Source organism: Canis lupus, chromosome 3 (genome assembly GCF_011100685.1).
Source record: "Canis lupus familiaris isolate Mischka breed German Shepherd chromosome 3, alternate assembly UU_Cfam_GSD_1.0, whole genome shotgun sequence".
NCBI lineage: Eukaryota > Metazoa > Chordata > Mammalia > Carnivora > Canidae > Canis > Canis lupus.
The window spans coordinates 73,718,488-73,730,519 of record NC_049224.1 but is presented as its reverse complement, the minus strand read 5'-3'; the positions used below and the strand labels follow the sequence as shown (position 1 = coordinate 73,730,519).

The following is a 12,032-nucleotide window of genomic DNA, read 5'->3' as shown; positions in this document are numbered from 1 at the left end:
GCACTTGGTGCTATGTTGTCACAGACGGCCCAGTTCCTGCACTCAGGACCCTATTGTCTAGATGTCACTTACCTTAAAGTTTTTACTGAAACATTCAAGAAGTGTATTCTGTGTGTGAAAAAAAAATGCAGCCTTTTGATACAGCAACTTAGAGAAGCTATAGCTTCTAAGGAGGGACTTTTATTAATGGAGACTTTATAAATGAATGAAGGACTCTGAATTTGTATCATGTCAGGTTCTTAACTATAGATATTTTTACAATTTTTTTATTCTATTTCCTTAGCACAAGATTATTTATTTCCTCCACTCCTCTTCCTTCCTAGTTTTTTAAGATGCTGAATTTATGGTTTCTTTCTCTTCCTAACTAGGTTGGTCAAGCCAAAGATGAACTGCTGACCAATCAGCTGATAGACCACCTTATGGGAGAGAGTGATGGCATGCCTAAGGTACCAGGAATATTGTTGTCACTTGGATTTTTTAAGTATTTTAGTTAATTTGATTTGACTTTATTCTGCCCTGTTTTTACCTATTATGGCTCCTGCATCATAGACTTAAACAGTTTTCTAAGTTTAGCCTGAAGTCTTCTAAACTGACCCTGCATTTTAGAGGATATTAGGTATATTCACTCTGACACTGGCATTGCCACCTGTGCAATAGGCACAACCATCATCAAGATAACAATTCTTACCACCCGCAATTTTCCTCAAAGGTAAAGAGTTTTATTTATTCTGGGAACTATAAGAAATATTATTAGAATTATGAGTTAGCATTAATCCCTAAAAATCAGTATACTTTGTTCACATTTCAAATATTGGGGAACTAATAACAATCATATTCAGCGGGATCCCCAGGTGGCTCAGTGGTTTGGAGCCTGCCTTTGGCCTAGGGTGTGATCCTAGAGTCCCGGGATCAAATCCTACATCAGGCTCCCTGCATGGAGCCTGCTTCTCCCTCTGCCTGTGTCTCTGCCTCTCTCTCTGTGTCTCTCATGAATAAATAAATAAATAAAATATTTTTTTAAAAATCCTATTTAGCGTAAAAGTAACTCACTGTAAATATAAAGTAGAAATAAATAATTAAGAACATATTTTCAAAGTATGTGACTCTTGGGAGTTTATACAGACACTGATCCTCTTTCATTCCCTACGAGAATGACCTTGTTTGGTTTTATTTTGCCTTTTTCTTGCCTTTTACTGTGATGTTTGAGGTGATTTTCTTGTGAAGGGAGTCACCTTACTGATTTGGAGCGAAGGTGCAAGAATGTCATAGCTGGAGAGGATTATAGGGAACTTGATCCCCGAGTCCATTTCCAGTATTTCACAGATAGAGATGTGGAGCCCCAGGCCCTTAGACTGTTCCAAACCAGCTCACCTTATGTCCTCTTATTTTAACAAAATCAGAAACCAGCATCAAGTATATGAAATTGTCTAGAGGTGAAGAGAATGGGAATAGAAAATAGTCAAAGGCCAAAGTTTTTATGGGCCAAATTTATATAGGTGTAACAGTTTTTGAAATTTTGCAAAGTTAGTACATTGTACCAACTTGATTTCAAGTACACAGGAGGTAACTCTATGGAGTAGGGTTAGGAACAGATTCTGAGGCCCAATCACCATGGGTCAGATCCAGACTCTGAAGAGGCCCTGTTATGTTTGTTTCTCATCAGTGCAATTGGCATATAATTGTACCTTCCTCCCAGGGAAGGTATGAAGATTTAAACACATTAATACTTCTCAAGTACTTAGAATATGACCTGGCACATACTGAACTATAAATAAATACTTGATAAAGCAAATTCTTTGTTGAATGGATTTTTTTAAAAACAGTATCAAAAGTGGATTTCAACTGAAATGCAAAATTGTAGGTGTTTCTCCCCTTAGCTAATGAAGACAGTGATGTTTCTCTAATGGTTTGTATGTCAGGATGCCAAGTACCTGTTCCGCTTGTACATGGCCCTGAAACAATCCCGAGAAGCTGCCCGGACTGCCATCATCATTGCCAGAGAAGAGCAGTCTGCAGGTAGGCCCTGGAAATTCATCTGTTTCTCATATTCAAGTAGTAGAATCAAACCCCATCCTCTTTTCTGATCTGGGTTTGCTCCGAACCCAGAAGATTAAGGAAATAATCATTTCTGGGTTCGAGAGAAGTAAAATAATTCCCCATCACAGAATAACCCCATTAATGTGTCCTTGCTTGTGCTGTTTCATCCTCCCTTAATGGCCTCAAGGCTCTCATCTCCAAGAAGGCAGCCTCTCTACCCTCAACCAGCACATAGCCTCTCTCCTACACCATGCAGCACTTCCTTCCCATCCAATGTATAGGGCTTTAACAACATAAAAGATGTTAGAAGATGGGAGATGATGTGGTATGGTTATTGACCTAGCTCTTAAGAGTATACAGGGACTATCTATAGAACCTCCAGAATGGTTCTACTCACTTATTCACATGCTCTCTGAATATTTATTGACTAATTTTTGCAAGCTGATTCTTTTAGATGTTCATAAATATGGAACACAGCTTTGGCAAATATAGAATTTAAAAAATCACTACTTTATTCATTTTACATTGATCCAACACTTACTATAGGGATACATGATGCGGGCTCAGGATTCAGAGGACTGAGCCCCAGTTCTGCCCTTAGGGAGTCCTGGTTAGGTGGGACACATAGAAAGTAGATTCAGAGTTGTTATACAGGCTGAGAAGTGCCAGAGTGGAAAGAAAACCCATTAGAAGGGCACCATGAGAGAGACCCACCTCATCCTGAGGGGTGGATGTATAGGGAGTTGGAGGATGGAGAGGAGAGAAGGCAACAGAAGTTCCCCCCGAGTTTTGAAAGGCCGAGGTTCAGGCAGGAGCTGAGGGAGAAGGGGGTGTCCAAGGAGAACAGCAGCAGGGGGTGCAGGGGCACCTACCAGGGCTCAGAGGCAGGTCCATCAGGCAGGCAGAGGCAGATCCTGAAGGGCTCGGGCCCTCTGCTCAGGAACTTGTACTCCATCCCCAAGGCCCTTGGAGGGTTTTCTGTTGGAGTGTGAATTTGGCATTTTTCCAGAACACTCTGACATGAGAATGGAGGCAGAACAAGCACAGGGGAGTGCCAATTAGTATGCTGCTGCAGAGTGGTGCTGGCGAGAAGCATGAAAGCGACCCGTGGGGCTGGACTTTGGAGGCTTAGAAGGTAGACTCAGAACTGGGCTGACCCCCTGGCTTTGGGAGCAGGTGGTGCCCTGAGGAAGGAGATACCTCAGATGACAACATTCTCTCCCTGAGGGACTGGCTGGACACTATCATCAGTTAGCACAGGAAAAACTATTAAGTTATTTTAGATGAGAAATTTAAAAGATAATGCTGGTAACAAAGTCTGCCTGTACAGTGAGGGTCCACATGATGATGAGCCCCTGGTGATGCATAGAAATCTTGAGCCACTATATTGTACACCTGAAACTAATATTACACCGTATGTTGGAATTTCAATAAAAACTTCAAAAAAATAAGGACTACAGGAAGCCCTCAGATTTCATCCTCTGCAATAATATCATTCTGCCACCTTTTTTCAAGGAAACTATCGGAATGCCCACGACGTTCTCTTTAGTATGTATGCAGAACTTAAATCCCAGAAGATCAAGATTCCCTCGGAGATGGCTACCAACCTCATGATTCTGCACAGCTATATACTAGTGAAGGTGAGGCCCTTCGAGTGACTCGGGACGTAGTCTGCCAAGTGAGTTTATCACCTGAAGGGATTTCTCATGGGCACCTCTCCATCGGATTAGAGCCATTTTCTAGATCTCCATACTGTTAAGTGAAAAAAACAATAATTACACTGTATGCTACCTTTTGTGTACAAAAGGGCAAAACATAAGAATGAATATATATTCACTGTAAATAAAATTAGAAATATACTCAAAAGTCTAGCTAGCAAAAGTAGTTTCCTAAAGGGAATGAGACATGGGGCAGAGGAGGCATGGGACCAATCCCCAGGAAGGGGATAAGAGGGAAAGCAGGTTTCTCTGTGTATATATTAGGGAATCACCTGGTAAAAAAAAAAAGGATTTACCTAAGACATTTAACCAGAGCTTACTAGTTTATGAATTCTAAGATAGATTTTATACACTCCCACAATTTTTGAGTTTAGTTTTCATCTCAATATAAAACCACATATTCACTGAAAAGACTTAGAGAATGTAGAAATGTATAATGGAAAAGTACCTTCTAAGTCCATCGCCCTACGTAACAGCTGCTATCACTGCGCTGTAAATATCCTTTATGCTTCTATACATACATGGGTGCACTCTTACTTTTTAATCACATTAGGATTATATTTATGTCCAGTTGTATTTTGTTTTTTTAATTAGTAAGTTTTAATTAAAAAAATATAGCATGCAGACCTCAAATGCTCGTATGTACCATTTACTTAAATGTTTTATGTGTATAAATACATTCACACACACAGCATCTCTGTAAAGATATAGGTAGAATTCAACTTAGGTATTTTTCTATATTTTCATTATATCAAAGCACATCTTCCCATGTTAATGCTGATTTAGTTTTCAGGCCAGTCTACAAGAGCTTATTTAATTTTGATGGTACCTAGGATAGAGGACTCCTCTTACAAATTATTTAGATCCTGATATGATCTCTTAACAGCACCATCCCCCAGAACTTTCTACAGCGTTGTAAGTGTACTGTGTCTGTGCTGCCCCCTACAGCAGCCACTGGCCTGGCTGTGGAGCACCTGAAGCACAGTTAGTGCAACTGATAAGCCAAATTTGTTTTATATAATTTTAAATTTAAAATTTAAATAGCTGTATCTGGCTAGTGACTACCATATTAGGCCACACAGTTCTGTAAGAAAAAACCCTAGAATTCCAACTTGCAACCCCCAAGAATACATTTGCTTCCAGAGCAGCAGGAGCATACCTTCTCACATGGAAAGAAGTAGAAAGGGAGAAGGGAGACTTCTCTCAACTGCAGGCATGAGTGGTGATGCCAATGTGCTAGGAGCACAGAATCCAGCAAAATGGAGTTTTGTGGGGTAGAAGACGGGAAGCAAGGGTTAGGGAATCCTAAGAAGCCCTCCAGAACCAGGGCTTTCTACCACCATTCATCACAGGGATGGCTCTCAAGTCTTTTCCTCTGGCCCCAAGAGCTGGCCTGTCACTTACATAGGACCAACCAGACACCCTGCTCCCCTCCCACTGAGGGGCACCTGTGACTCTTCCCTATTGCCACAGTTCTCAACTCTTATGCAAACACCAAACATTCTGAGGCCCAGAGAGTCAGTGGAGGACAAGCAGCAAGGGATTCCCTATCCCTTCTTGAGATTCAGTTAATATTTATTATGTTGCAGAGCTCAGTAAATTATACTATCTTCCATTTGCTTAGACCTGATGCCTGGGAGTTACTCTAAACTCGCCCTGCACATTCTCACCAAATACCACCAGTTCTGCCTCCTACTGGGTCTACTTCTCTCCACCCCCACCCCTATCTCCTGCCTCACCTCTGTGGGCTACCCCATCTTGCTGGATGATACTGTGACATCATGGCCTGGCCATGATCACAGACCACACACATACTCACTCCGTACTCACCCAGTCTTTCCAGCCACCACTGCCCCTTGGCCTTAACCACAGCAGTGCCCTCTTCCCTTAACAACTCATCCTTTCTGCCTGAGAGACTCCACTTTCAGGTCTCACAATAACTTGGCAAAGTTGGTATTATTAACCCTCCAACGATGGCCAGTAAAAGATAGATCAGGGATTTGAACTCATGTCACGTGGTCTAGGGTAAAGTAAAAAGCAGAGCACAGAGAAGGGGTAAGGCCAGTGAGGCCATGGTGCCAGGCAGCAGCTGCTGGAAGGAGAAATAAAGGAGAAATCCCAAGTCCAGTAAGCCAAGAAAGGCTGTGAGGATCATGGGACGACCCTGTTCAGGGTGATAATGAAGGAGTTGATTATCTAAGGGAATAAAGCATGAATTAAGATTAATCAAAATATCTTACAGTTAGTAAAATACATCATTTATTTCAGATTCACGTTAAAAATGGAGATCATATGAAAGGGGCACGTATGCTTATTCGGGTGGCCAACAACATCAGCAAGTTTCCGTCACGTAAGTACTGTTGAGAAGAGCCTGTCATCCATATTTCTGCATTAATAGCAGTCACTAACTCAGCCAGCCACTGTTCTCTGCATAAATTAACCTATTTAATCCTCACAGTCACCCCCCCAGGAAGTAGTATAATGGGATCCCAAGACACCCCCAGGTTTGACAGTTCACTAGGACTCACACAACTCAACATAGTAGTAGTGCTGAAGGCTAAGACTGATTTCAGCAAAAGAATACAAAAACCAAATTGGCAAAGGGAAAAGGCACTCGGGGCAGAGTCCGGAGGAAAACAGGCAAGTTTCCAGGAGTCCCCTCCAAGTGGAGTCACCTAGGACACTCTTGACTCCTCTGGCAGTGAGTTGTGTGATAGCACATATAAAATGGTATCTACCAGAGGTGCTCATGAGAGACTCGATGCCCAGGGGTTGTACTGCGGGCTGGGTATGTAGGCATCCCCTGCTTGGCATGCACTAAATTTCCAAACTCCCAGAAAGCAGGTGTTTGGCTTAAACCACATTGTTTGTACAAAGAGTTTAGGCACTGTGAGTCACTCTTACCTGGAAATGGCAGAAACTTCCCCAAAACCCAAGTTCCAAGATGCCAGCCAAGATCAAGCAGATCTTTCTAAGGATAACAGCTTCAAAAGTACACCCATGGGTACTATTATTATTTTCCCTATTTCACAGAGAAGCAAACTGAGGCAAAAGAAGTGAAGTACCACTTGCCCAAGATCACAGTGTTAGCTAATAAGTCTGACTCTGTCCTCAACCATGAAAGGCCACTGCTGCTATAAATATGGTCCCATTATTCTAAAAGACACGTCATTATAACATTCAATTAATAGACTTTCTCACATTCTACAACAGGAGTCAACAAAATCTTTCTATAAAGGTACAGATGTCAATGTCTGGGGCTTCATGGACCATAGCGGTTGGTCACAACTACTATTTTTACATAAACCGTACGGAAGTGAATGAGCATGGCTGTGTTCCAGCATAACTTTATTTTTCTTGGATGCTGACATTTAAACCTCATCTAATCTTCACATGTCACAATACTCTTCTTCGATTTCTTTCAACCATTTGACAACATAAAAGTCATTCTTAGCTCATGAGCTATACAAAAACAGGGGGCCAGATTTGGGCCACAGGTCAAAATTCAGCAACCCCTCTTCTATAGCTGTATTCTTTTTTGTCACATGAAAAAGACTTTAAAATAATTCTGTACCATGTAATAGGACAGGCACTCTCATGACTGCTCCGGGGAACAGTATGGCCTTTCTAAAAAGCAATTTGGCAGTTTGTGCTAGGAGCATTTTTTAAAAAGTCATGTTGTTTGATCCAGTAATTCACCTTCTGGGTATCTGTCCTGAAGAAACAGACACATGTAGAGAGGTCAGTGCATAAAATTAGTAATCTCCCTTACCATTCACGGGCAGCCCTGTCAAAGGCAAAAATGCATCTCAGTGGTATCAGAGGATACATGCAAAAGGTGACAGCAAGGGAGTGCAGGTCCTGGTGTCACAGGGCAAAACATAAGATCATCACAGGAAGGACATTGTGATAAGCAGTGACTGCACTGCTATGCCTCATTCAACAAACAGGTCATATCTGTTTTTTTGCCAGAAAAAAGCAAATTTAGAAAGCTGTGATCCTGTTTTCCTCCTGAAGGAGGATGGAGTCACGACAGTAGAGGCACTGTACATTCTGCTGTCCCGTTTCTATTGCAGACATTGTGCCAATCCTGACGTCTACTGTGATCGAGTGTCACAGAGCAGGCCTGAAGAACTCTGCTTTCAGCTTCGCTGCTATGCTGATGAGGCCCGAGTACCGCAACAAAATAGACCCCAAATACAAAAAGAAGATTGAGGCAATGGTCAGGTAGGCAGTGACAACTGGTTCTACTATCTAATCACATTTTACAAACGTATTTTTTACAATATGGCTGCTAATGTGCTGGCTCCGTAAGAGAATGGATTAGGGGTAGCAATTAGAATTGTATTCAGCTACCAGCTGCAGAAAACCCAACAACGACTTGAAAAAGGATTTATTTGATTCCTAAACAAAGTGTCATGGCTCAGGGTGGGTGCCGCTGTGTCCTGATACCAGGAAAGCAGAGCCCTGTGTCTTCCAGCTTTGTCCTCCAGAGCACAGAAGTCTCCTCCCTTGTCAGGTGGGTGGGAAATGCTAGAGCATGTCTCCCCTGACAATTTAGTGCCACTGTGGCCTGGGCACTAGCTTGGAAGAGATGCTAGACATTCTCCCCCCACATAAGATTCCTACACAACTAGGAGGTCTAATATGGTAACTGCTAGCCACATGTGGCTACTTAAATTTAAAAGATTTTATTTATTCATGAGAGACACAGAAAGAGAGACAGAGACACGAGCAGAGGGAGCAGGCTCCCTGCAGGAGGGCTGACCTGGGACTGGATCCCAGAACTCCGGGATCTCACCCTGAGCCAAAGGCAGATGCGCAACCATTGAGCCACTCAGGCGTCCCTAACTTAAATTTAAATTAATTAAAATTTTAAAAAATTTAAAATTTGGTTCCTCAAACTATCCATATGAAAAGCTTCATGTGGTTCATGGTTACCGCATTGGAGAGTACAGAATTGGAACACTGCCATTGTCACAGAAAGTTCTCTTGCACAGCCCCGCATAGCCTTTACCGCTTCAGGACACTAAAGGGAGAGACGGGAAGAAGCAGGCTTACCACGCCAGTGGCACAGGAAGAGAAGAGACGGCAAGACCCACCCATGTTGTCTGCCACTTAATGGGCTAAGAACTGCAGCCCCCAAGTGCCTGTATAATGCTACAGTTTGACCCATCTTAATTCCTCTTCCTCCTCCCGGAGCTCTGGAGTGCAGACTGACAGTGAGCTTATCTCTAGTGTCAGATTCTGACTGTGAAAAAGCAGGCATGTCACACAGGATTCTTTCTCACAGGAGACCTGATACATCTGAGACAGAAGAAGCCACAACCCCATGTCCATTCTGTGAATTTCTTCTCCCAGAGTGTGAACTCCTCTGTCCTGGATGTAAAAATAACATCCCATATTGCATTGCAACAGTAAGTTTGTTTATAATACACACACACACACACACACACACACACACACACACACACATATAGTGGGGGGAGGGAGACCACTTGAATACCTGATGTGTATAAAACACACTTGGCAATCAGATGGTCCTGGGCTTAAATCCTTTCTCTGCCACTTGATTGGCTATATAACCTGCAATTTGCTTTACTTTGCTAGGTCCAACCATAACAATGCCTGCCTACTGAGATAAACTGCAGGCTGATGACAGAACAGTCTGAAGCCTTAGTACACTACTGGCCATACTGAATAAGTGGTGGTTTTTATTATTAATTTTATCTAGTAGAAACAAAATTTAAAGAATTTATTTTATTTGACAGCACAATCAAGGGACTGATTGGGGGGTGGGGACAGAGGGAGAGGGACAAGCACACTCCACACTGAGCATTAGAGCCTGACACGGGGTTTGCAGGACTCAATCCCATGACCCTGAGATCATGACCTGAGCTGAAATCAAGAGTCAGACACTCAACCCACTGAGCCACCCAGGTGCCCCCTATTAGGAAATTTTAAATACCAGATTATATGTTAATCACTAGACTATCTTAAACTTTATTATAAAGGAAAATAAATTTAGGTAATGATGTCACAAAATTCAAGACTATTCTTTTATACATGAATTTGATAAGTGATATCTGGCTTCAGTCTGTTTGATGCCATCTCTATTACTCGCCTAATTTAGAGGTCTGGCTTTTAATTTTAATACATTTATTATAATTGAATAATGGCGGGAATTTTTTTCAGTGAATTTTACTCTTAAATGTACTGTTTCCAGGGTCGACATATGTTGAAAGATGATTGGACTGTGTGTCCACATTGCGATTTCCCTGCTCTGTACTCAGAATTTAAGATGTAAGTGTGCATTGTTTCATTCAGTCACACAGAGTTCCCCAAAAATAGGCCTTTCATTCAATCACTTATTCTAAGGTCTCCTTATTCATATTCCTATAGATCTCTAAAGACCCAAACCTTCTATGACCTTTAAGAACATTTTCCTTAAAGAGGATCTTGCATGAGACTGAATATTCCTAATTCTTAAATCACGTGATGAATATGTACTAAGGAGGTATAGACAGGAATGGTTGTTTTTCTCATTAGAATAACCCAAAGCTAACGGAATATTACATATTTAATCTACTCTGCTTTCCCTCCCCAAACAGCTTGTTAAACACTGAAAGCACATGTCCTATGTGTTCAGAAAGATTAAACTTTGCTCAACTAAAAAAAATCTCAGACTGTACCCAGTACCTGCGAACAGAGGTGGAGCAGTGAGCGGCATGTGCAGGTAAGTGCCAGACCATCTACTCACTTCCCCAGGGCACGAGGGTCCACAGAGTAGACAGTTTTACAGTTTGTACGGGCAGTGGCTCCTTTTTGTGCATCGTGTAACTTGTCAGATTTGAATTATCTTGACAACAAAACTTTAATGTCCTTAAACAATGCTAAAATGCAGAGTGTACAATCTCCATGGTGACAAAGGCTTTCTGGCCAAGCAGCATCACGGATTCCAACTATAATGTATTTTATCAAATTATAAGGGCTTCTTTTTAATCAGTCCATTACTAGAGCCAATTAATAACAATGGAGCTTTTTAAAGTTCAGAATATATATATTCTGAATAAAACTTTTAGCATCCATAGATCTGAAAAATCCCTCTTTCCAAGTCTCATTTTTTGTCACATGAGAGCTGCACACACCCCTTCAATTTGCATTCCATTGGCAAGAATTTACTCGTGGCCACACATACTGCAAGGGAGGCAGGGAAATGTTGTGTCTACCTGGGAAGCCAAAAGCCTGCCCACATGCGGCAGACTCTTCAAAGGGAAGCAGGGAGCTCAGTCCCTGCCACGGCATCTAGTCTAGCCTGCTTAAAATGGGACTCTGGCCCTCTGTCAGGAGCAGCTCCGCTCAAGCAGCTGCTCCGGTGGGAACCCGGTCGTTAGGTGTGACTCCCCTCACCCTCACCCCTGTCACCCAGTCCATGGTGAGTCCTCTCAACTACCTGCAGTGTAGCAAGTTCCTTCATAAGCCCCCCGGGATTTTTTAATCACATGTGCAAAAACAAAGGCTGCTGGCCACCACCTCTGCTCACTGTGCAGCAGCCCCACTAACCTTTTTGCTGTTCCTTGAACATTCCAAACTGCTTTCCACAGCACCTGCAACTCTTCCATTTCCCCCACAAAGGCTCCAGTTGCCCCCACATCCTCATCAACACTTGTCAGCCTTGTTGTTTATAATCATCTAGTAGGTGGGAAGTGGTATCTCATTGTGGTTTTGATCTCCATATCCCTAATGGCTCAGGATTTGGAGCATCTTTTCATGTACTTGTTGGCCATTTGTGTATCTTCTTTGGAGAACTGTGTATTCAAGTCCTTTCTCCATTTTTTAACTGGCTAGTTTGTCTTTTTATTGTTGAGTTATAATAATTTTTTAAAATTATTTATTCATGAGAGACACACAGAGAGAGGCAGAGACACAGGCAGAGGAAGAAGCAGCCTCCACGCAGGGAGCCTGATGTGGGACTTGATCCCGGGGCTCCTGGATCACACCCTGGGCCAAAGGCGGACACTGAACCACTAAGCCATCCAGGAGTCCCGAGTTATAAGAATTCTTTTTTTTTCTTTTTTTTTTTTTTTTTTTTTGGTGTAAGAATTCTTAACAGACTCTAGATATGGGTGTTTTATCAGATACGTGATTTGCAAATACCTTCTCCCATTCTTTTGCCATGTACATGTCCCAGTATCTTTTTCTGAAAAGATTGTTCTTCCCCATTGTTACTGGGTTGTCTTTTTGTTATTGAGTTGTAAAACTTCTTTTATTTGTATC

General features: G+C 42.2%; 1 protein-coding gene and 1 long non-coding RNA gene across 13 annotated transcripts in view; one reads left to right on the top strand and one right to left on the bottom strand.

Moving 5' to 3' along the window:
• Positions 1-12,032, top strand: part of WDR19 (WD repeat domain 19) — a 157,065-nt gene that overhangs the window by 69,728 nt on the left and 75,305 nt on the right. For 6 of the 11 annotated variants that reach the window (XR_005357283.1, XM_038533468.1, XM_038533466.1 and 3 more), the window contains exons 29-36: positions 369-446; positions 1,920-2,016; positions 3,553-3,677; positions 6,024-6,105; positions 7,832-7,982; positions 9,049-9,172; positions 9,982-10,058; positions 10,367-10,491. Coding sequence is in view for 5 of the 11 variants with exons in the window: in XM_038533468.1 (XP_038389396.1) it covers positions 369-446; positions 1,920-2,016; positions 3,553-3,677; positions 6,024-6,105; positions 7,832-7,982; positions 9,049-9,172; positions 9,982-10,058; positions 10,367-10,478 (846 nt within the window). In the remaining 6 variants the exon portion in view is untranslated. The remainder of the gene's footprint in view (positions 1-368; positions 447-1,919; positions 2,017-3,552; positions 3,678-6,023; positions 6,106-7,831; positions 7,983-9,048; positions 9,173-9,981; positions 10,059-10,366; positions 10,492-12,032) is intronic. The other 5 variants (XR_005357286.1, XR_005357287.1, XR_005357288.1 and 2 more) reach the window with 1 other exon arrangement.
• LOC119871253 lies at positions 2,527-8,540 on the bottom strand. 2 transcript variants are annotated; one of them, XR_005357289.1, is made up of 2 exons: positions 4,915-8,540; positions 2,527-3,789 (listed from the first exon to the last, which is right to left on the bottom strand). It is a non-coding gene; the product is annotated as an uncharacterized LOC119871253 (long non-coding RNA). The 2 variants fall into 2 exon arrangements; XR_005357290.1 differs by having other exon boundaries at positions 7,528-8,540.